The 26,104-nt window shown below is 39.5% G+C and overlaps 1 protein-coding gene across 1 annotated transcript in view; it reads left to right on the plus strand.

The window, feature by feature from the left end:
- The first annotated feature begins 746 nt into the window (after window positions 1–746).
- PDE1C (phosphodiesterase 1C) overlaps window positions 747–26,104 on the plus strand; it is a 59,375-nt gene continuing 34,017 nt past the window's right edge. Inside the window, exons 1-6 of the mRNA XM_058805035.1 lie at window positions 747–929; window positions 3,131–3,197; window positions 4,202–4,318; window positions 6,091–6,231; window positions 16,127–16,227; window positions 17,964–18,092. Coding sequence (XP_058661018.1) covers window positions 844–929; window positions 3,131–3,197; window positions 4,202–4,318; window positions 6,091–6,231; window positions 16,127–16,227; window positions 17,964–18,092 — 641 coding nt within the window. The 5' untranslated portion in view covers window positions 747–843. The remainder of the gene's footprint in view (window positions 930–3,130; window positions 3,198–4,201; window positions 4,319–6,090; window positions 6,232–16,126; window positions 16,228–17,963; window positions 18,093–26,104) is intronic.

Here is a 26,104-nt window from a genome sequence, read left to right on the forward strand (position 1 = left end):
ATTACTTGTAGACAATATGGTTTTAATAATTAGAATATTGTATTCTGCTTAGAAGAGATCTTCAGTCCTTCATTTATAAAGTTCTTTAGTTTCCTGGAAAAGGGAAGGAGATCAAAACCAGACATAACTGTAATACCCTTTTTCTTAGAGAAATGCTTTCATAGTTATTGCAGCCTGAGTAGACTCAACTATTTCTTCTGAACAATGTTAAATTTTTCACTTGTATGATGTCTTTGAAATTAAAAAAAAAATTACTCATGAACAGAGGTAGACTGGCAAAACATTGCAGAGGAGTTTCCCCCTCTTGGTTTCATGCCATTTACCCAGTGATTAATGCACTTCTAGAGTCAACACAGATGACCAGAATGGGAGAGGAGAGGACTGTATGTTACTAACTCAGATGCTAGAAATTCTCAGAAATGACCATAAATTACCTTTGAAAGGCAGAAAGCTCAGAAATATGATGAGCTGAAGATGTAAAGATATTAGAGGATCACGTAGTTTTGCTTCAGAAGGCTGATACGCCTTGTTTCTCAGCCAAGTAGCGAGTTCCACAATCTGAAATGTAAGTATATAAGAGAATAAACAAACAGTTGAAGAGTTGTACTAGTGTGTTTTGTTAGGGCTGATGAATCAAAGACTTTTAACAGCTGCTTTAATTAGAATATAGATGAGTTTCTTTTTTAGTAACGTTGTAGTGCTCTCTAAAGAACTCTGTTTACCCTTCTGTTTCCTCATGCTTCTAGGCGTTTACTGGACACAGAAGATGAACTTAGTGATCTCCGTTCTGACTCTGTGCCCTCAGAGGTCCGTGACTGGTTGGCTTCCACCTTCACACGGCAAATGGGCATGATGCTTAAAAGGACTGAGGAAAAACCGCGGTTCAGGAGTATCGTCCATGCAGTGCAAGCTGGGATATTTGTGGAAAGGTGAAGTGTTATGTAATTACTTTATTCTACTATCTACCCAAGTACTGCAGTTTCACCTATAGTTGTCATGGCACCATGACAGGAGGTGGAGAGGAGTACCTTAGGCCAGAGGACTTGCAGAAGACTGCTGAATGAAGGACACTTTAATGTGCTTCTGTTAATGTTTCTACATAGATCTGGGAAACACCTAAAACCATGTGATTTAGTAAACGACTGCAAACTGAAACAGTACCTAGTCCTCTGTTCTTACTATAGTACGGATGTATTAGCACACGGTATAATTTTGATGGACAATATACACTTCTGCATAGTCCTAGATCAGGAGTGACAGCATTTAAAATTTGGACAGATCAAACTCTCCCTTGCTTCCATTTACTTCTGTGGTCTAGTATTTCTTATGAAGAAGTTCTAAGATACAGAACAAAGTCCTTTACCATATTATTACTGGAGCTAACGATAGATAAAACTGATGTGAAAATTCTGGACCTTAGAGAGGATTTCAAAAAAGCCTCTGAGTTCTCTAAGCCTTCCCTCTCGTGATGTACATCACAACCTGTTGCTAAAACTGATTTTACTTTTTTAACCCTTTAAAACATTTATTCATTTCAATTTGGACTCTTAATCTTACCTTTTCTTGTCAAGTAACCACTCTTCACTGACCTTTGTTTAAGCCAGGAGGAGGGCTGGCATGTGTGAAACTGTCAGCATTCTTTGGACACCCTGAAAGATAGCAGCTCTCATATCTCTGGTGTAATTTTGTAACAGCAAAATTCAAGTCAGGAGTGGAAGAGCAGAACACCTTTCACTGTTGATCACAATCACAGTGACAGCCCAACAGCCCTCTGTGCAGGAGGTTATGCATATCAGACAGTGGACCACAATCCACACAGACTCACAGAAGCCTCCTTTGTCATGACTATAGCCAATATTTTTGTCTGTGCACTAAAGTTACCGTACATGTGTTAAGAGCAGCAGCAAACTGTAATAAGACTAAACCTCTAATTTCTCCTTGGGACAGGTTTGACAGGCTACTTGTGAATTAACCCTCATTCTGTGGGGCATTTGCTCAACAAGGAAGTAAATGCAGAAAGCTGGCTCAGTGGGCTCTTTTCCAGCTGACCTGGATCACTGTGATCCAAAGAAGGAAGTGTTCAGATATAATAAGGCACTGGAAGAGAGTTGTGACTCTCCTGAGCTAAGGGAAAGGGGCTCTGCCTCAATTGTCTCTTAAGAGAATGCTATGGAGCTTCAGACTAGAGAAAGGAAGGGATAAGAGATTGGGAATGGGCGAATATAAGTCTCCAAAGGTGAATGACTTTTTTCAGGTCTGAGTGCAGAATATGACAAAGAAAAATGGCAGTGAAGGAAGACTTTGCACAGGATCATTCAGAGATGAGAATTTTCCATCATCTCCTTTTAGTCCTACAGTGCTTTAGGGCAAAAAAAAGGTGACTTGTGGAAAGACCTAGCTATGACAGAGTTTCTACATTTCCCAAATCCTGTTAAGCACAGTGTGTCCTGAAAACAATTTGAAATACTTGTACCTACTTTATAATCTGTTTAAAATATACTTTATAATCAAGTTTAAAATCTGGTACATTACATACTTTGTTTAATATGGTTACAGATGTTGATTATTGCCTTGTTCTTTTTCTCTCACTCCCTGAAACACAGACACATGGCAAACACTGAAAAGGTTTTATACTAGTCTTGAAAACATGCAGACAAAAATAACAGCTGAATCACACTGAAGTTGATTAATTTCATACAAATGATTTCTGAAGTACACTCAGAATTAGCTTGCATGTGGGCCAGCAAGGACTAAGGGAACGGAAAGGTCAGTACAGTTAGTGCAATGGAAAATGGGGAGCACTTTGTTAATTTGAGTGTAGCCTTTCCATCTGATGAAGACTTGGTACTGGCAAATTCTTTGTAATGTTCAGCTCAGTAACCAAGTGAGATACTGGGGAGTGTACAATCTCAAATTAAGCTATACAATAAGAATAGTATTGAGAATATTGGGCAAGTTAGGAACAAAATGGAAGGAAAAAAGGTCCATATTCCAGTTAGGGTTTTCTATGCTAAACAAGGTCTCCTGTAAACAAGGTCTCTTTGTCAGTTGTTTTATGAGTTTTGTTGATTGTTTGTTTTGTTTAATTTAATTATATTTATGTGTTGCTTTATCTATTTAATCTTGGTAGAATGTACAGGCGTACTTCAAATATGGTCGGCTTGAGCTACCCACCAGCTGTAATTGCAGTGCTAAAGGTAATCCCAATAAAAAGGTGTTGAAGGGGGGTCTGTACAAAGCATAAAAATAATACTGTCTAACATTAATTACTGCTGAAGGAGTTACATGGTTTAGAATTGAATTTTTCAGCCTTTTTGATGACCATGCCATGACAGGAATATTTTCTACGCTAGCAAATATACAGGTAATGAACACAGAACCTGTAGTCACTTACAATGTCTGCAGTATAGACTTCTGCTTAGCTGTGGCTACAAAAATGTTGTGCCTTCCAGTAAGGTTGAGCAGAATAACATCTATCCCTGAATTTGCTTGTTGACCTATATATTAAGTCCCCAAAGGTTAAGAAGAGACAGAAAGCTAGGAAACTGAGCATTTAGAAAGAAGTAGAGTTTCTCTTCATCTCTTGATAGATAATGAATGCTGTCACCTCCCACAGCCTTCCCTAACATTTGAGATTCACACTCAAACTTCTGCAAGAAGATTAGACCTTAAAGTTTAAACGTAATAGCTGAGAAGTGAACTTGCCCTCCTTGATCTCTTGACTGACCAGCCTGAAACACTAGTAGGTAATTTACAGCTGACTGTAACTTTCCCAAATGGAATTAGATATTTATTCTTCTGTTATAAAGGTTAAAATTTTATATAATTGTTAGCACTTAGTGTATCACATCAGCCCAAATAGGACCATCTCAATGTGTCAGGTACTAAAACAAATAAGGACTTTTACCTTTTAGGATTCATCTTTTGGTGATTAAATTCCAGTGTAGAGAATTGCTGTGTTTAGAATAAACAAACAGCATATGTGTTCTTAATGGAAGCTTCTTAAACATAAATCACACCGCACTAATACGTATACTGATACATATTCATTGGTTAAATGGATTATGAAGAATATATTGAAAAATAAATTATACCTCTACATCACCGCTGGAATTCTCAAATTGTGGGAGAAAGTGAAGAAATGGAATGATATTGTAAAAACGATAACCATATTAACTGCATTTTCTACCTCCTCTTGCAGAATGTAGACAAATGGTCCTTTGATGTATTTGCACTAAATGATGCCAGTGGGGATCATGCACTGAAATTCATTTTCTATGAACTTCTCACACGCTATGATCTGATCAATCGTTTCAAGGTCAGTAGTTAGAAGATGGCTATTTTTTCAACTTCCCTCTCATCCTGCTTTTTTCAATTAAAAATGCAATTTTAGTGATCTTTGAAGAATTTGTGAACATTGCACTTTCCCTAATAAGCAAAAACAGATGTGATTTAAATAGTACTGTCAATGGCAATGACATTCCACGAACTAGGTGGGGTTCTAAATTAAATCCATCGGAAATACTGCATTTGGTCCTCTGAGAATGATGGTGTCACTTTCCTGAGCTTCATAGGCACAATAGAGAACAGGAGAGTATGAAAGAAAATTCAAATTCATTCCAATTAGATTGGCCAGCAGGTTAAAGTAGGTGATTCTACTCCAAGCTCTACTCTCATAAGACCCCATTTGGAGTACTGCATCCAGATCATCCAGGTCTGGAGTTCTCAGCACAGGAAAGATATGGACTGTTGGAGCCATTGTAGAGGAGGGCCACAGAAATTGTCAGAGGGCTGGAGCACTTTCCTGTGAGGAGCGGCCAACAGAGTCAATGTTTTTAAGCCTGGAGAAGAGAAGGTTCTGTGGATTGTTTATTGCAGCCTTCTGATACTTGTAGGGGACGTATAAGAAAAATGGAAGAAAACTTTATAGCAGGGCCTGTTGCAATAGGACAAGGGCTAATGATTGTAAACTACAAGTGGATAGATTTAAACTAGATATAAGGGAACATGTCCCTGTTCATTGCAGAGCAGGTTGACTAGGTGACTTTTCAAAGTCCCTTCCAGCCCAAACTATTCTATAATTTTGTAATTGTTACAGAGGTTTCCTCCAGCTTTGAAGAGGAAATATTGCCATCCAGTTCTTGACTGCTGTCCCCATGCAGATACTCTGTCATCCCTTCCACTGTTGACATTTCCATTTTCGAGGGGTTCCCAACTCACTTTGACTGGAAGGAGTTTACAGATGCCTAGATTTTTCAGGAACTGCCTATGCCTGATGAAACATCAAGATGCCTGCTTAGAACTGCATCCTTAGCTTAAATGTACCTAAGAGGAGAAGAGCAGTGATCTTTTATATGGAAACCTTAGCATTTAATATATTTGCTGTCTGAGCAGAGGAAACTGGAGAACCCATGTTGCCAGTAACACGTTACCACCTGCACAGTCTCCTTTCTAAAAATCCCCTTAATTGCATTTTGTCAGGTAATTGCAGTTACTCTTGAAGGCAGAAAAACATGGCAATCCCATTTGATGGGCAGGCTAGATTTTGCTGTGAAAACCCAGAGGTCTGATAAATTATAGTCCTCTTAGACTATCTAGGATTTGCTATATCGTGTGTTTCATTAGAAAATTTTAAATGTGAATAGTAAAGCAGAGATATATTCCAGTTGATTGTGAAGGAAACAGGCAGTTGCTTGCAATCTATTGGGAAATATTTCTCCATGGCAATCAATCCAGTGGTTGCTGTCACTTTTCATACTCTGTTCTCCAGACAACATTTCATAGTAGATATATTTTGTGTATTTATTTGTGAGAAGGAGTAACATGTAATGTAATTATGGATGGGAAAACCAATTTGAAGTAGTAACCTGAATTCACTCTCTCTCTCTTGAATGACTATTTAAAATGTTCTAGTGCTTTGTTTGTTTGTGAAGTACATATGGCTCTTGGAGAACCTATTATCAAAATACTCCTGTCTGAATGCTAGCCATTAAAGCTGGGAGTTTTTGTGGGGTTTTGTTTGTTCGTTTGGTGATGCTTTTTTGTTGTTTTTATTTTCCCCTTCCTTTGTTTCTGTGCTGCTTTACTTAGATTCCCATATCTGCCTTGGTGTCTTTTGTGGAAGCTCTGGAGGCTGGCTACAGTAAACACAAAAATCCTTATCACAACCTAATGCATGCTGCAGATGTCTCACAGACAGTCCATTACCTCCTTTTCAAGACAGGCACTGTGGTAAGTAAAAGACTTGGCATCCTGAATATATAGTGAGTTTACAAAAGTTTCTGATTATTAATTGAGATAATGCACAGTGGAAGCTGTCTATACTGTAGACACACTTAATTCAATATGGCTGGACTAATAAAGGTAAAGACTTTGGATTATTTAGGAACAGAGGGTAAATGAAGTTGTTGATTACTCTTTTAACAGTTATGTTAGGATGAATGACAGGATGAATGAGAAACCCAAGCTTGGTTTTTCATTCTGCCACAGATCCTCTGTGTGAATTTGCCAATGCACATTTACTGGAATTCATTTCACCTAATATGAAGAGTTGTATAGTCTAAGCTTTCTTCTTAACTTAAGGTAGGGACACAGTACATCCAAGTGATAATTCATTCCGCTTATCTGAGCATAACAAGTGCTGGGATCTGGAAATGCTGGAAATGCTGACCTCAATCCACTTCTCTACAGCAAAAATATCTGGATTGGCTTGCACAGAAACCTACAGACAGCTGAAGTCTGACAACAATGACAGGAATGAACAAGGGCATATAAAAAACCTTAGTTCCCACAGTGGCTCTCAAGACAAACAAGAGAAATACATTTGAGGATGGACTAGAGAAATTGAAGGAAGATGGATTCCAGAGTGAAGTGATTCCATTGCAGTTTGGATTTAGCTGGAGGCTCAGAAAGTTGCTGGCCCACATGGTTGGGGGGAGAATAAATAGCAGGGAAAGCTCAAAGGATACTTATGTATTCATTCTATTCTTTCTCCTGGCTACTGCTGCAGCCAGAAAAAAAGAATGAAATTACCTTTAGTCTGATTATGTGGAGCAGATCTTTTCCCCACATTATTTGCCTCACTTATTTCCATGCACCTAATTTGCCCTTGCTCTTGCACTGGCAGAAGTGTAGAGGCCAAAGTGACAGTGAAAGGGAGGTTAATCTGTTAAATGCTTACCAGTTATCTCCTGTTATACCAGGGCCCTTAAGTGATTGTTCTGTTTGTGGCTGGTACTTGAATACATGTAATTCTGTTCTATTGCACTTCATTTCTCTGAGGTCCTTTCACTAAGCAGTGTGCAGTTCCAGGGTCATGGAGTCTTTGTATTGCAGAGCAGACACATGAACCCAGGTCAGCAGATGTTGAGGCTCTTACTGCAGCTCAGGCCTTCTTGAACACTCCCCAGTTGTTACAAACTCTGTGTCTGGAACTGTTGAAAAAAAGGGTAAGGAAAAACCAAGTGCCTCAGTCTAACCAAATTCTAACACTTTCTCATGCAATGAGCACCTTTGATCAACTATAAAAATCACTATAAAAATTGTCTGTAAGCAATGCTTGTGGTGATATTTGTTTGCTGATGATACATTTTTCTGTGCAGCTCAATAACAAACCCAAAAAACTGCCACCAGTGTCTACTTGGTGATGGAGTATAAGAGAGAGAGGTATAAGCTAACAAGGCATAGTGCAGCACTTGCTATGTCTTTTAGGCTAGTTTCAACCACTGTAGAGTTGCTCACACTTGGGAACTGTTTTGTGCATATGATCTGTATTTCTGCAGTTCTTTGATTGCCGCAAAGATGTTGCTTTCAATTCTGAAGCCAGAACTGGATGTTCTTCCTTGAGGAGTCACACAATCCACAGCCTCCTGTTAACATCACAAGTTTCCTGTGTTGAATGTAGATTACACTTGTGAATTGCAGTCACACAGTAATTAGAGCAGTAAATGCTGCTATTTATCAAATGCAGATTTGGAAGGACTTAGGTGCTATCTGTCTCAAGAGGTGATTCAGACAGGCTGATCCTGATGGAAGTTGTGTCACTTGCTTCTAATTGTGCCTGAAGTAGAAAGCACTTAGGTCATAATTGCAGCTAATACAGTTACCTACTCAAAACCGCCTGTGAGATACTAAATTGGTCACTGTTGCTTTTAGGACATTAGCTACTGAAAATGCACTGCAAGCTGTAGTCAGTAGGAACAGGTGCAATGTCGAGTAATGTGAATTGTATTCTAGTGGTATTCCTCTAGAATTGTATTCTAGAGGAAATGGATTTGCTTTTTCACCCCAAAACAATGGAAGAAGGGCAGTTTTCATGCTCCAAAAGACTACTGGATTACAACAGTTGCCCAAATATAGCTGATCTCCATCCTATGCATGTTCAGAACTACCTTTTTTTCCATCTTGCTGCTTCTTGATCTGTTAGTCATTTAGCAACAACTCAGATGTGAGTGAACAACTAGTATTTCGTTCTAGCCTGTGATGCACCAGTGCTGAATGGGGTTTCCTATGCTGCCTCTGAGTTCAATAAAGCAAGGAAAGTATTAAAAAACAGACAAACAGAAGGACATGAAAATACATGAGTAAGCGATGGAGAAATGTGGACTTTTTTCCTCTGAGAGAATGCAGCAGACTAAAAAGAAATAAAAACCAAACTTAAAAGAACCCCCCAAAAACCAAACTGAACCAACCTCTGTTTCAGAGGAAAAGATGATCTGAAATCATAGAACAAACCAGATTGGAAAAGACCTTTGAGATCATCGAGTCCAACCCATGACCTAGCACTACCTTATCAACAGGACCATGGCACTAGGTGCTACTTCCAGTCTTTTCTTAACCACCTTCAGGAATGGTGACTCCAACACCTCCTTTGGCAGCCCATTTAAACCCCAATCACTCTTTCTGTGGAGAACTTTTTCCTAATGTCCAGCCTACACCTCCACTGGTGCAGCTTAAACTGCTCTTGTCCTGGAGCTAGTTGCCTCAGAGAAGACATCAACTGCCACCTGCCTGCTGCCTTTGAGAGAGTTGTAGAGAGTGATAAGGTCTAGAGAGACCATTGTAATCCCCAATCGTTCCTTCTGTGAAGAACTTCCTAATGCTCAAGCTGAACTTCCCCAGGTGCATCTTAAGGCTGTGTCCTCTTGTCCTGTCACCTGTTGCCTCGGAGAAGGACTGACCCCCATCTGCCTACTACGTCCTTTGAGGGAGGTGTAGAGTCAAAAGGGCTCCCCTGAGCCTCCTTTCCTCCAGGCTAAACAATCCCAGCTCCCTCAACTGCCCCTCACAGGACTTGTGCTCCTGACCCTTCACCAGCCTTGTTACATTTCTCTGGACATGCTCCAGCATCTCAACATCCTTCCTAAATTGAGAGGCCCAGAACTGGACACAGTACTCAAGGTGTGGCCTCAGCAGTCCTCGGTACAGAGAAAGAATCCCTTCCCTCATCCTGCTGGACACACTATTCCTGATCCAGGGCAGGATGCCACCGGCCCTCTTGGCCATGTGGGCACACTGCTGGCTCATGTTCAGGCTGCTGCCAATCAGTACCCCCAAGGTCCCTTTCTGCCTGGCCACTGTCCAGTCACACTGTTCCCAGCCTGTAGTTCTGCAGGGGGTGGTTGTGACCAAAGTGCAAGATCTGACATTTGGGCTTGTTAAACTTTATATTGTTGGATTCATCCCATCAATCCAGCCCGTGCATGTTGATCTGCAGAGCTCTCCTACTCTCCAGCAGATTGATATTCACAACCAATTTGGTGTCATCTGCAAATTTGCTAATGGTAGACTCGATCCCTTCATCCAGATCATCAATAAGGATCTTAAACAGGACTGGGTCCAGCACAGATCCCTGGGGGACACCGCTGGTGACGGGCCACCAACTGGGGACAGCACCATTCATCACCACTCTCTGGCCCGGCCATTCAGCCAGTTCTTAACCCAGCAAAGAGTGCACCTGTCCAAGCCATGGGCTGTCAGCTTTTCCAGGGTGGGAGATTCTGTGGGAGATGGTGTCAAACACTTTGCTGAAGTCCAGGTAGACAACATCCACAGCCTTTCCCACATCCACCAGGTGGGTCACCTGGTGATAAAAGGAGATCAGGTTGGTCAGTCATGGCTGGCCCCTCCTAAATCCGTGCTGGCTGGGTCTGAATCCCTAAGCCATCCTGTAAGTGCCATGTGGTCACACTCAAGATGAACTGGTGCATAATGTTGCTGGGCACTGAGGTCAGGCTGACAGGCCTGCAGTTCCCTGGATCCTCCTTTTGGCCTTTCTTATGAATAGGCATCACACTGGCCAGCTTCCACTCATCTGGGACCTCCCTGGTTAGCCAGGACTGATGATAACTGATGGAGTGCAGCTTGGTGAGCTCTTCTGCCAGCTCCCTCATCACTCAGGATGGATCCCACCTGGTCACATGGACTTCTGAACATGGAGGTGGCTCATCAGATCACAAACAGCTTCCTTGTGGATTTCAGGGGATCTGCTCTTCTCTGTGTCCCTGTCTACTAGCTCAGGAGGCTGGTTGTCCTGAGGATGACCTGTCTTATTGATGAAGACTAATGTAAAGAAGGTTTTAAGTACCTCAGCTTTCCTCACCTTTGGTAACTGTATTCCCCACCATGTCCAATAAAGAACAGAAGTTTTCCTTGCCCCCCTCCTTTTGCCATTGATGTATTTATAAAAACATTTTTATTACCCTTTACAGAAGTGAATCTGTGCAATATGCATAAATATGTGCAGCGGTAAGAGAATGTACACATCCCAGACTTCCATCTAGAAAATAGGAACTGGAGTGTGTGTGTTACAGACATCTTTTCATAAAAATACTTTCTTTAGGATTTTTCCCCTTTCTGAGAAGCTGTGGCCTCAGCAACAAAATGTAAACAATGGTTATCTGCTGCTGTAGAATGCAACAGGTGTACCTGTGATTGGTCTTCTGTGAGTGTTTGGATTTGCTGACCACTCACAGGAGAGTTGTTCTTGCTTTCTGCCTGGACACAGAACTTTGTCAATTCATTCCTATTCTATTCTTAGCATAGCAAGCTTCTGAACTTTGCTCTCTATTCCTATTAGCATAGTCTTAATGTATTATATATCATAAATTAATAAATCCAGCCTTCTGATCATGGAGTCAAGATTCTCATCTCTCTCTTCACCCATGAAAGACCCTTGCAAGCCCTGTAACGTGTGCTTGCAAGCTAGTGTGTATATTCTTGCACTGCAGCCAGTGCCTGAACTGAGCCCATTACTGCAATTAGCTACATAAACAGTGGTCCATGCAAACCAGTATGATAGAGTTGTGGTCCAGAGGAGTGTCTTCTGCTTTCCAGGAATATTCCCAAGTACTAATCATTCCCACACCCACATCATATCTGTAATTTGGTTTAGGATCAAATATAGCACAATAGGAAACCACTCCACAAACTCACAGCACTGTGATATTTCAGCTTTGCTTCTCTTGTTTAAATGCTTTTTTAAACTTAGATTTTAGGGTTTTTTCTTTCTTCTTTGTTTTCGCCTCACCTTCCTTAAACTATACAACCAATCTGAAAGTGCATAGATTAACGTAGTTTGAAAATGAGAAGTTATCAGTCCTAATGTCCTGCTGACAGCAGGGCTGGCCTCTTACGTGCATAATGTGCTCACACACAATAAAGAAACATAAGATAAATTTTCCTCTTTCCAGGATTTGCTCACATAACTATCTTATCATTACTGTAGCATGTATAGTTCTTTAGTTCATCACTTCTACAATATTTATGTAAGTAACTTGGACATGTTGGAATACAAGATTTTGGTTTCAGAAGTATGTTAGGGCCATTGGTTTAATTCTTCACCAATGGGATGAAGATCACATTTAAAAAGTTATATACAAAAATAGGAAAAAAACCCCTCATTTTTCTTGCTAATCTTTCTAGTTAATTGTAATGTGGAAAATTGCTTTTTTCATATTTAAATAGTCCATATAGTTAAAATTTGTGCTAGTCTTAAAAGTAAGAAACATGTTTCTGTTTTGTCTTCACATGGTTCATTTGCCTTTGTCATGCTCTCTGTTATTTATGAACTCTCTGAAGAGTTTTGTTTCATCTCTCATTTTTTAAAAAATTTATTTTCAATTAAATCTTCTTTCCCTCTCCTTTCACAAAATTTCATCAGCTTTCCTGTTATTTTTTTCCCTCAGGATGATGCTTTTAAGTTAGTTTGTTATACTTTACTGTATGAACTACAAAGATTTTGGCTCTCTCATAGACAAAATGTTGAAAGAGAATTTGGAATTAATCTGATGTTTATCTGTCCTGCTTTAGGGCAAATTTGGGAGAAAACCTCCAAAGGAGTTTCTTCTAGCAAAAAAGAAGTGGCCCCTTTCCCAGCCAGTCTGGGAAAAGATTCCCTTGGAGAAAAGTGGAAAAAAATGTTTCTTTAACAGGCAAAGCATTCACCAGCACAAAAAATGAACAATATTAAACAACAAAACCTCTTACCACTCCGAAGAGATAATAAACTCAGAAAGTCCCCTTCATGGGTTGTAGCTCAGCTTACTCAGTCTCTTGTCAGTCTCTCCTGTGCTGGAAATGCCACGGCACAAGTCTGGCCCAGTGGGCCACAGGTGTGAGCTGCCAGTGCTCTTCTGGGCGTTCAGTCCAGAGCAGATTTATACAGTCCCAAGAAAAGAAAAAAAAAAAAAAAAAAAGAAAAAAAAAAAAAAAAAAGAAAAAAAAAAAAAAAAAAAAACCAGAAAACAAAAAACCCCACACACAAACAAACAAACCACAGTCCCACAGTCCAGGGAACTTCTCTGCCTCAGCCAGCTAAAAACTAACTGAAAACAAAGGAGAGCTCTGTCCCGCTGTCTGTCTGTCCACAGACAACACAAGTCCAGGAGCAGGAATGTGGAGGAGCGACTGCATTGTTTGAAAACAAAGTGTGCACTTCTTCTCTCCCTCCTCCCCTTTGCTCTCAGAACCAGTCTTAAAGGTGCAAAACTTATTTCTGGGCGAGACAGACAAATGGGGATACAATTCAGCATCATAAAGTCACCCCATGCTATTATCTCATAGCGGATTGGCATACAAGCATGATTTGCAGGGACAGCTTCCAAGAGCTGACACACTTTTTGCTTATTTCATTCCTTCCTTTATTAAACTCTGTTGTTCAGCTCTGATTATTACTTTCTTTGGTGTTGTTCTCTGATTAATCTTTATTACTGTTTGGAAATACCACAATTTCTTTTTTAACCTACACAATGGTGGGAAAATTGTAAAGCTTAAGATTTCTTTCTCTGATACTGACAAGAATTACAGGAGACTATTTCCTGCAGCAGACTTGAAAAACTGTGAAAGCGCAGGACTTCTGTCACATATTTTAGTGCTAAAGGGAAGTGAGATAATCTTCTCCACTAGCCTGTTTTGATAATAAGCAGATCATCATAAGCTTTGAAAATACCTGCTTTTGAATAGAAGTTAATAAACTCTTGGGAAGGAAACTAGTTAATTACATAGATTGTAACAATTTCTTGGAAATGCATTCTTTTTTTTGTGAGATTTGGATACACTACTCTTTCTTCTTCTTTTTTCCTTCTTCTTTCTATATTCATCGATCCTTTTGTTTACATGCAAATGAGCCACCCTAGGAGCTAATGCTTCACATTTATTGCATATTTTTGAAAGTCAATTATGCTTCCTTGCCCTTTGTTTTCATTCTGCAAGCAAATACTTGGTATTTCATGCTTTTTACCCTTCACAATTTCTGACCTACTACCATCACAGAAATTTTGATAAGGTTTTATTCTGGATTGGTTTTATTAGCCCTTTAGAAATCAAAACCTTTTACATTTCCTTGCTCTTTTCATCTTTTGTGATACAGTCCTGCTGGTCTTGATGGCTTTGTTCTTTAAAAATTAGCTTTCTGTTTCCATGATGAAATCTACTACAAAGCAGTGAATTGTAAAGCCAGCACTTTGATGGAGATGACATCCTTTCTCTTCAGGATCTTTGCTGTCTTGTTTGCTTTGTCTTGCAAGGTTGTGGCAGGAGAAAAGGGACTAAGAGTTTCCAGCTACTTCCCTTGTTTTACTCACAAGCCTATTTTGACTTTGTTCTACATACACTGCTTTATTTAATACCAAAAATTACAATCTGTAATTCCAGTTTTATTCTGGGTGATCTTCCTGGAATGCTGTTATGATACCTAATACTGCTAATAAAAGATAATGCTAATAAGATTTACTACACCATATTTGAAAACCTTCCTTACCCAAAATTGTTTAACAAGAGATGCTTTGGTAAGGTATGCAAGTCAGCACTTTCCCTGTATGTGCCTTAAGAGACAAGGTAGGAAACCTCAAACCTATTAGTGATGCTGTAAGACTTGGGTCATGAGATCTTGTTAGTGTGGGAATCATCAGATGCTGTCGAGGTGGTCTGCAGTGAATGTGTTGGACTAGCTGAATGTGTCTCGAATGAGTCCTGCAACCATAATACAGACTTGCTCTGGCTGTTTCTGAGCATGTGTGCCCTGATTTTTTTCTATCATTTGCAGTCTCTCCTTTTGGGAAATGGCAGACCCTTGTGGGCAATGAAAGTCCAGATCTAGACATGTAGCCTGGAAATCTTAGTTCCATTCACAGTTGCCGGGAATTGTTGCTTGAAAGTTGAATTAATGTTCTTAATCATTTGGCAATCATTCCTTGTTCACATGTCACACCTGGAAAGAAAATTGAACAGACTTCTCCACCATCAGTGCTCTCCAGTCATATCCTGGATCAGTTATGTGTAGATATGAGAAAACAGTGACATTTCTGTTTCTGATAATTTCTTGCACTCCTCACCATGCTGTCTCCCTTGCTATTAAAAAAACCCTAAACAAACAAATAACAAACAAACAAACAAACCAAACAAACTAACCAAACAAACAAACAAAAAAAAAACCAAAAAAAAACCAAATCAAAACCCACCAAACAAAAAGAAACAACCCAAACCCAAGAACTATCTTGATTATGGTCAGTAGCATTGTGCAAAGTGTCTTTTCAAAAACATCTACATCTTTAATGTAAGGGGATCTTCAATACTGAGACTTGCTCCATTCTTCACTGGTTATGCAGAGATGACTGTGAAACACAGATAAAGAGCTAGACAGGTTGCTGTGTGCAGTCCCGTTGTTACCTGTGCTTCCCTGCACATGCTTAACATACTAGCGGTGGCCCCTGAGCTCTAGAAGATATCTAGAATAGATTTTGGATGCCTTAGTGCCTTTGCTGGGCCTTGAATTAAAAGGCAGTTTGTATTTGAATGCCTGTCAAAACATTTGCAGGTTGACAATGAGGTGTTACAGAAGTATTTGGCAGTCACTGTGGTAAAGGGTTTACTAAATGCAATACATTTAAGCATTTCATACAAATATTTACAGCATCTACAGTATCTAAAACCTTTGACTCCTTTTCCACCTTTTCTGTGGAAAACCAGACAATGAAATTATTTGCCTGAGATACAAATTATTAAAAGCATCTGAATAATTTATAAATCTAAGGCAAAAGTGACTTAAGCATTGTCTAGGGAATTAGGAAAAATTCCACAAACTTCAGAGCTTTCTCAAGTGTTTTAAAAATGATAAATAAATAACAAGAGGTACATCTTTTGTAGTTATCTTCCTTGTTCTCCTCATGATTCAGTGATTGACAAATACTTTTGTTTTCTGGAAAATAGTGACATTCTTCTGTATCTGAGTCTCTGCTCCTCAATTAAACTAAACTGAAAATACATACCGTGGTGGTATGTGTTTACCTGCACATATATCATCAAGTTCCCCTTGATGAACCGTGACTTTCTTGAGTTTTCCTCATTTCTCTCCTTGAAACATGGCTCTTTCAGAAGGGCACAGTTCCCCTTTCTTTGCCTTAGACCTTATTTGCTGTAGTTCAATTTACTTAGATGAAAGCCCAGGACGAACACTGGTTTGGCTTTTACGTATCAGCCAGAGAAGTTTTCTTTAAAACAGCTGTCAGTCTTCAGGGGAAAGGTAATGACATGCAACACTGACTTTCAACAGAGGATAAATAACTTATTTTAGAAGACAAAAGCCTGAGAAAATGACACCTTACCTGATTGCACTGTAATCTCTTTTCAGCACTGGCTGACCGAGCTGGAGATCTTCGCTATGATTTTTGCAGCTGCCATACATGATTATGAACACACTGGAACCACCAACAATTTTCACATCCAGACAAGGTGAGGCCACTGTAAATCATGATGAAGGGTCAGGAATTAGAGGAAGAAATCTTTGGAGAATAACAGCACAGCCACCTTGGAAAAGTGCAGGAACTTCTGCTTTCAAGTGTTGCAGGAGGAAAGTTAACTTTTTCAGGTTACATTTGATTTTCTCTTGTTCAAACATTCACAATGGAATGAATGTATTCTTCATTCCAGAGCGCTGTTTCATATTAATAACCAGGAAAAAGAAAGTTCCAAAAATATTTCCATGTAAAGTTTTCAAAGACATAAGGCTGTATAGAGTGATGTATTTTGACAAAGTATTGAAGAAGCTACTGTAATTTTAGTTTTTTCTCCTTGTTGAATTTGAGGATTTAGACAATATTGGCATAAGTCAGGCATTCAGTCATGTTTGTTGCATTCATCAGTGAATATGAACACTACACATACTATTTTCACTTCAGTGGAAAGCCACACCTGCAGCAAGGGTATATGCTTATCACTACTTAATCAGGGAAATACTTTTTTAAAGTATCATAAATTGCTGGAGCATAATTAACTGATCACAACCTAGAGGGAGCTATGTATTTTATAAAGCTTCTGCGTTGATGGCAGAGAGGAATATAAGATGAAGACAGCAGCAAAATTCAAAAGTGTGCAAGATTATGAAGTCTCTAGTTTCAATGATGATTGGACATCCAATGTCTGTGTATAATTTTGACATTAGGAGTGTACTGGTAGAAATGCCAAAATGTCTAAATGTCCTCGACTGACACTGCACGCTTGGGCATTTTTAAAATGCATTGTAATTGAATTAGATTACATGTTTGTAATAAAAATAGATGTCTGTAGTGTGTTAGCTGAATCATGCTGTGCATCAATAATAGTTTCCAGGATAAAGCACACATATGCACACTAAAGACTGGGAATGTAGAAAGAAGTCTCTGTCTCTATTCTGGATGAAGCCACACTACTCTTCATACAACTTTATGCATACAGGAATTAGGGATCTGCTGTACTTTCCAAATATTTGTAAAAATATTCAAGGAAGGACAGTTGTAATTTAATTTTTCTAACATTAAACATCAGATGGTGTGAAATGTCAGGGAATAAAAATATACACTGCTCTCTTTGAAGCAGATATGAGTGACAACTATAACAAAACTTATCACCTTCTGTTGCTGTTAACTTCTTTGTCTTCAGACAAGTTTACCCATTCATCAATCACAGATCTCTGCTCTGGGGCTTAACATCAGGCATGAGGTACCTTTGATCCTACTCTGTCCCACTGGCAATTGCCTTTCCAGACAGCATAGTCTAGCATACAGATGTCAGAAATCAGTTGAGTTATATCTTGCTTACAGCCAGTTTGCTGTTCTGGAAACTGTATTGGGTCACATCTTGCAATTGCTTACTTGGGTACAGTCAGATTTTAATATCATAGAGACATCCATAAGAGTTAGGAAAAAGCCACATGGTTCTACTCTAAGTTTATATATCTCTCACAGCATTCAGTACTTGTTTTCAAGTATGTAAGAAGGCAGTTAGGTGAGTCTCATCTGGTGAAATAGATTTTTCAGTGTTCTTTAGATTTCTTTTACTGAGTAACAGCAATTAACATAGTATTACAAGAACTTTTAAAATGCTCATATCTATTCTATTGACTTAATTGCTGTAGCTGATCAAAGGAAAACTTCTGAGTCTCTTGACCCAGGGAAAAAACAACCTTTCCCATGTTTTCTTTTAAATGCTAGGTCAGACTCAGCCATTCTATATAATGACCGGTCTGTGCTTGAAAATCACCATGTTAGTGCGGCGTATCGTCTTTTGCAAGATGATGAAGAGATGAATATTTTATCTAATCTCTCAAAGGATGATTGGAGGTAAAAATTAGCATGGTGGCTGCCTAGGAATATTGGAGCACCATCATAGACTGGTATTACCTTGTTTGAATAAAAATATGCATTATTGTATATTGCATATTAGTCTTTCTATACTACAAGACAAAGAACTTTAAAAGGTGTTTGTTTTGTTTATTCCTGCTTTCAATTTTCACTTCTGATAGTAAGACTAGGCTTTGTGAGAATGGGTTATAGGATACATGGGTTGACTCCCATATAATTATTAAGTATCACAGAGACACTCTTTGTATACATGTAATTGAGTGTAGACCTAGCTTTTTCTTTGTCCTAAAGCATAAATATAACCTTTATCTAATTTAACACTTCCTGTCTGGAAATTATAAATGGAACTGAAAGCAAAACATAATCCAGTCCAGGGAGCATAGATCTACTACATATGCTTAGAAGATTTAGGAAGCTGTAATTTAAAATAAGCCTCATGAAATATATGATTTATGTGCCAAAATGAGCCCATGATTAACTTTCTAATAGCCCATTATTAACTTTCTAATAGTTCAAAGTGAGTTTTCTGTTTTTCATTAATTTGAAGGGGTGATAATTTAAAAACAGCCTAGTGTGCTAGACAGGAAGGATCCAGCCCCATGGTCTTTTTCATGGGAGTGGAAGCAGCTTATGAAATCCTATGTGACACACAGTGCCTTCTACATATTCTTAAATATAGCATAGTGCTGTGTAGTTGTTTAATCTAATTTTAATATAAATGTGGGGAAATAAGCCTGCCTCTGGGGCTGACTTCTACCAAGATGGTCAGTGAAGGCTCTGCTTGCTAATGTGTTTCACCTGAGTTTCCTATTTATTTCAACTTGTCGACAGTGATTTGATCCTATAGTCAAACACCCGGAATTTGTAGTGCTGATTTCAGTCAATGTTGTGGAGGAGTGCCCTGAAAATTCTACCCTCCATATATAGAATAGTGTCATGATGAGCAGCAAGAAGAAACAGAAAGAAAATATATCCACTGCAATGTCAAAAATCTATTTTATGTACATATGGAAATGTTTTGGCAAATATTGGCAGAAAATTACTGCTTCATTTAATGTTAGTGACGAAACATAAGGAACTAAGTTACTAGAAACATCAGTCTTAGAGCCACCATCTACAAGGAAAACTCATGTTTTGGAGTGGAGCAGCTAATTGATTATGCTTCATTGCATAGATACTGACTTTAGGAAAAGACTTTAGCCTGATTTTGAGCTGATTTTGAACTGTTTAAAGTTTCTGATTGAATCAAAGCCAGTTTCAGATATTTCTCATTGATTCTGTAGTGCCAATGTGTGTGTTCTGCTGATAAAATGTACTTAGAACCAAAGTTCTAAAAATTAACCTATCCCTTTAAAAATATTTTGACTGCCTGAGCAAAAAAATATTCAATGCTTTGGGTTGCTTATTTGTTCTCTCTCAAGTATGATTTTCTAGCTGGTAATCAAACAGCAGTGCTGAAAAATAAAGGACATTGTGTGGAAGTGCTGTAATTCCAAAACATTGTGATTTCTACGTGCTTTTCCTTTGACTGCCACTACAAAATCCCATAGGCAAACATTTGGGAAGTGCTGTAAACATCAACTGACTTCAGCAAAGCCTGTTGAAACATAAAACCCAAGAAGCCCAGAGTTTCCCCATTCTAAGACTTAAAAGTAGGACTCTCAGTATTGAAAGATGATTTGGGCAACTAATATGATATGCCCAAATTAAACTTCACATTTGTAGACTGATAAATCTCCCTCTGCAAAAGGCCTAAGTGATGTTTTTGGAATATAATTCTTGAGTACCTTTCTGAGCTGAGCCCTGACTCCTTTTTTCACATTACTGGGAAAAGAAGATCTGATGGTCTGCAATCCTAGGTATCTGTGTGGATTTTATAACTTTTTTGTATTCTGTCATCTAATTAGGGAACATATTTTTCAGGAAAGATACATAGAAAATTGGAGACACATTTCACAGTTGAAAAAATAAATGGTCATGGATTTTGTAAGGAAAGCAGATGAGAATGGAAGAGAACTTTTGGGCTACAGTCAAGAAGAAAAGAGTTGAATGCTTACTAGTGTTCCATAGAGAAATATGTACATTTCTCTGGTGCTTATTAAATATTAGAAAATTAATTCGTTGCTGCATTTTGTGAATCCCATTTGTGCAAATTATAAAATGAAAAAACTCTAACAAAGCCAGATGACAGTGAGCTAAGAAAAACTGCAAATTGAACGTATGTTTTCCAATATAATGTTACAGATATCTTTTTTGACACTATATTTGTTAGTAAGTTCCATACAGTTTATTAAAATCTTTACTGCCAAGTATAAAATAAAAATAATAATTAAAATAAAGAGGTTGAATAAAGGCTGAATAAAAAGATATCTGCAAAATGTTTAGTTGTTTAGCTTTGTATAGGAGTACAGCTTCAGGAAGTAACTTTGAATTCAATACTAACTTTCTCAGTAAAGCTGCCTGGTATTTTGCCCCTCAAATAAATCTGAACCCTCTTTGTCAATCACTTTTATTTGTTTCAAGATTGTGGTGAGAAACTATGATGTTTTTTCTACTGACTTTAGTCATATGCTTTTTTTCATAAGTCATAGTGTGTGAGTGGTAGCAGGATCATGTAACATTTTCTTGTAAAATTTTGTTCCTATGCACTCAGGATGGGCACATGCATATTCTGAGTTTTATACCTTTAGTGAGAATTAGCCAATGATATTTCTTCTAATGTAGTGTTTTCCTAATTATTTCTGTAATAATAAAGTTCTGAGACTTTGACTGAACAAAATTAACCACATAGATCAGTTCAGGAGACGTAATTATTGTAACTGTGCAGTAAGTTTTCCTGGTTTAGACTTCTATAAATTCTTATCACTGTTAGCAGACTTCATTGTCTGTGGGTTTCTATGTAAGCCAGCTGAGCTCGTTTGCTGTAAAGACTGATGGAGATCAGCCTTTAGATTGTGGCTTTTGTTTTCTTTGAGAAGTGGAATTATCCTTTGAATTATCTCAGCTTAGTGAGAAACATGAAAAAAAATGATGCCACCAGTGGGTACTGTGTGATGAAGTATAGAAGAGAGAAGTGCAAGCTAACAATGTGTAGTGCAGCTCTTGGTATGTCTTTTAGGCCAGTTTCAACAACTGTAGAGTTGCTCACAGTTGGGAACAACATTGTGTGGCTATGATCTGCATTTCTGCAGTTCCTTGATTGCCACACAGGTGTTGCTTTCAATTCTGAAGCCAGAACTGGATGCTGTTCCCTGAGAAGTGTCTTGGTTAGAGACAATTCATGGGGTGGAGCTTGGGAAACAAACTACCTTCTTTTTCTGTTTAACCCCTCCCCTGTCACCAACAAAGAGAGACAAATGTAAGAAAATATAAGTTGAAAAGTAAGTTTGCTAAAATAAACCCAGCCATAATCAAAGTAATTTTTTCTAAAATAAACCCAGCCATAATCAAGATAACAGTAATAACCACAAGATACAAAGTTCTGAATCCTATGGACTCCCACAAGAACAAAGAAAACAAGATGGCAGAGATGCCCCTCCCCAATATGGAGACTTTTGTAGAAGATGACATCAGCCAGACAACAAAGAAAAGATGGTGGAGAAGATCTGTTCTCCCAACCATGTGATAGAGAGACAGAGCAAAGGAAAAAAAACCAAAAAACCAGCAGTACAACTGAACCTCCATGATTACAAAACTCCCTCTTGCCCCAAACAACAACAAAGGGGGAACAAGGATAAAAGAAAGGAATCCTGGAAAACTTGGGGAGCTATTCTTGTTCAAAACCAGTCAAATTTTACTGAACCATTTGCTCCATACCACCTGACAGGGTTTTTCCTAGTGGTGGCAGCTCTGTCAACAGTGGCAGCTGGATCGGGGGCAGCAGGTGAGTTGCAAAGCTGTAACTCATGGAGGAAGAGGGGAGGATCAGTTTTCAAGCATGACTGTCCTGCATGACAGTAGCAAAAACAAAGCTCCCAAAAAAAAGAAAAGGTCCTATTCCAGCTGCAGGGACAGGGATTCCTTGTGGCAACTGTGACCAAAAAAGTTGTTAGGACATTTCCTCCAAAACAGCCTAGGATTGACAAATGCAGTTTCTCAGATACCTGCACCAGGCAATTTTCCACAGAGTTCAGAGAGAAACTAAAGAATGCTTCTGCTTCTTTCTGCCCTGGCCCGGAGAGTATGCCCAGGAAACTCTCTTGGCAGCCCACAGAGAAACAAGAAAGAGAGCTCTGCCTGCGTTCCCCCACTCTTAAAGGGACCCTGGCACCTCCAGTCTCCATGGACCCAAAACACTGGTTCTGGATCCACTTCTGATCCCTGGGTCTTAATGAGACAGTAACACAAACTGCATGGACTGACATAGAGGAATAATAGAATACAATTCCCATTTTTTGGGTCGCCCACCCAAGACTAGCCACTCTTTATTCCATACCATCTATATCATGTCCCAATTAATATATTTTAACTATATGTGTATATATATATACATATAAGCAACTACATACAAATACAGGTATTGTTTCAGTAGTCACTGATTGTTCGCCCAAGATGTGGATTGAGTTAATTTGGTCCATGACTGATCTAATGGGAGCAGTTCATTCTCATTGTTCATGTTATTTCCAACATGGAGTGGCATTGCCATTCAGCAACAAATGTTACATATGCAATTCAACATTACGGACTGTTCTCATCCAAAGTCAAATCCCCTCAAGGTACATGACATGTTTCCCTGTCCCACTGCATTACCTACCATATGTAACCAGGTCCTCAAGTAAAAACAACTCCATGACAGGGTTTGCCTTTGCTTGAAGTGGGATTAACCCAGACTGTTTTTCCTGACATCACTCTCATACGCGTCATGAGACATTATCTCCATCTATTGTGCACAGAGGTAATAATTGGGCCAGTTCAGTTAATTGAACCTCTGGTGTTAACTAACCAGACAGATAGCCTTTGCTAAATGCAGATGCCACAGCTTGAAGGCCCCATAAATCATTGCCTTCAGTGTTGTTTTTAACAGTCCATTGCTCTGCTTGACTTCCCCAGCAGCTGGTACAGGTGTCTGTCTATAAGGCTATTCCTGGAATGAGTCCCATTGTCTGACTTAATTTTTCAGGCGTGCCATGTTGCTATAGGGCCTGTTTTTCAAGGCCCAGCACAGTGTACTGGGCAGTGACACGAAGCAATGGGGAACATCTCCAGCCATCCAGTGGTAGTTTCTACCATTGTGGGCACACAGCATTTGCCTTGGTGGGTTTGTAGCAGTGTGATGTAATCAATCTGCCAGGCCTCCTCATACCTATATTCCGACCAATGCCCCCCATACCACAGAGACTTTACCTGCTTGGCCTGTTTGATTGCAGCCCATGTCTCACAATCATGGATTACTGGGGATATAGTGTCTGTGGTCAAATCCACTCCTTGGTCACAAGCCCATTGGTGTGTTGCAACTCTTCTTCCCTAATGACTTGAGGAATTATGGGGCCACCAAGCTAGAAATAACTTATACTTGTGTTGCCAATCTATATTTGCCTGAGACACTAATTTTGGCAGCTTGCTCTACCTGTTAATTGCTGTGAATCTCATAATCAGTTTGACTCTTAGGCACATATGTATCTGCATGACGAACTTTCATGATCATTTTCTCTACCTGGTCAGCAATGTCTTGCCATAGTTGAGCAGCCAAGATGGGTTTTCCTCTGTGCTGCCAATTGGCTTTTATCCAACTTTTCAGCCACCTCTATAAAGGTTTGCTACCAGCTATGAGTTAGTGTAAAGATAGAGTTTTGGCCACTTCTCTCACTCAGTGATATCCATAGCCAGTTAGATGGCTTTCAGCTCTGCAACCTGACTGAATTCACCTTGTCTATTGGTAGCTTCCACAACTCACTGTTTAGGGCTCCATACAGCTGCTTTCCATTCCCTATTAGACCCTGTGATACAGCAAGAACCATCAGTGGAGAGAGTGTATTGCCTCTTACTCTCTGATAGCTGCTTACAGGGTGGGGTATCCTCAGCATATGTCACCTACTCATCTTCCTCTTTAAGTGATACTCCAAAATTCTCCCCTTCGGGCCAGTTCAGTATGATTTCCAAGAACCCAGAGTTATTAGGATTTCCTGTCTAAACTTGCTGTGTGATGAGAGCCATCCACTTACTTCATGTAGCATCAGTGGCATGATATGTGGAAGAGACTTTCCGTTTTAATATCCAGCCCTGCACTGGTAGTCAGTGTGTGAGAATGACCAGTGCTTCAGTGGAAATCACTTCTAAGGTGGCTCAAACCTCTTCATAATCTGCTAAGATCACTTTTCCTGTTGGGGTGTAGTTGGCCTCATATCCTTTGTATCCCTGAACCCAAAGGTCATCCTTGAGTTTCTGCAGGCACCTTCTGCCAGAGGCTCCAGGAAAGACCATTCTTCCTGGCTGCAGTGTAGAGCATGTTCTTCTCATTCTGTCCCATCCTGACTGACCCAAGGGCTAATGCATGGGCAATCTGTTCAAAGTACTGTTGTTGTTCCACATGAAATAATTTTTCTTCTGTGTCACAAGGTAGAGAGGGCTTACAGTCTGGCTGTACCCTGGGATTTGCATCCCCACAAAATCCATGTTGCCTAGGAAAACTTGTGTTTCCTTCTTGCTGGTCAGAGGGGACATAGTAGCTATGTTGCTAATAACTTCTTCTGGAATTTGTTGATGTCTGTCTTGGCACTTCACTCCTAGCAACTGAATTTCTTGTGCAGGTCCCTTGATCTTACTTTGTTTGATGGCAAAACCGACTTTGAGGACAATGTGGATTATTTTTTCCCCTTTCTCAAAAACTTCCTGTGCCATTTTACCCCAAAGGATCATGTCATCAGTGTACTGTAGATGTTGTGGCTCTTCACCTTTTTCCATGGCAAATGGTGGGACTCTGCTTTCACCCCTGGGGTCATTGTTTCCAGGTGAAGGGAATGCCTGCCAAGTGAAAGCAAACTGTGGCCTGCACTCTGCTGCTAAAGGAGTGGAGAAAAATGCATTAGCAATGTCAATGGTGGCACCACTTTTTTGCCTTGGATCCCAATTCATACTGAAGTTCTGGCATGTCTGACACAACAATACTCAGTGGGGATGTGACTTCATTCAGGCCATGACTAGTTGCTGACTGCTCCGTGGATCTCCAGTAATGGATTATCTTACTGATCGGAATCACAGTCTCAGTCAGTGTGGTATTGTCAATGGTGCACTGTTTGGCAGCAGTTGGTACCTGCTCTACTTCAACCCTCAGGTGTCCTACTGAAGAAGGGTCCTTTAAAAGACTAGGTAAGGTGTTTAATTGTTTACTGTCTTCTGTCTCCACAGCAGCTATCCCAAAAGCCCAACAAAGTCCTTTTGGGTCTTTGAAATAACCACTCCTAAGGTAATCTATGCCAAGAATACATTGAGCCTCTGGACCAGTCAAAATATGTTGTTTTTTCCATTCGTACAGTACATTGATTACATGATCCTTTGGGGTAAAATGGCACAGAAAGTTTTTGAGAAAGGGGAAAAAATAATCCACATTGTCCTCAAAGTGGGTTTTGCCATCAAACAAATGCTGTTAACTATGCAACTGATTGTACTTATGGGTTGGGAGGAGGAGGTGGTTATAGGGGGTGAAGATCAAAGCAAACTGATACCATCAGTGTTGCAGAACTGTGATGGTGAAGCATCCATTATGTGCCACCCATGGGATTAGGTAAGCACAGCTGTCTTGGGCCTGTGCACTGTGGTGGCCTGGGGCTGGAATTTGAGCACAGTTACTATGAGCAAAAGAGGAATCATCAAAATAGACTTTGTGAGACGTTCATAAAAAGGACAGTAGTGATTTCTTTTAAAATGAGTGCTGACCCATTTCAATCTTCAAAATCTTGAGCTGGTATGCTAAACTTGAGCTGTTCTTCCTCTGGTAATCTGTAGAGACTGAATTGAGAGAAAGAGAAAATAAATTTGTATTGTGTGCTAGATCA

Source organism: Ammospiza caudacuta, chromosome 1, assembly GCF_027887145.1.
Source record: "Ammospiza caudacuta isolate bAmmCau1 chromosome 1, bAmmCau1.pri, whole genome shotgun sequence".
Lineage (NCBI taxonomy): Eukaryota > Metazoa > Chordata > Aves > Passeriformes > Passerellidae > Ammospiza > Ammospiza caudacuta.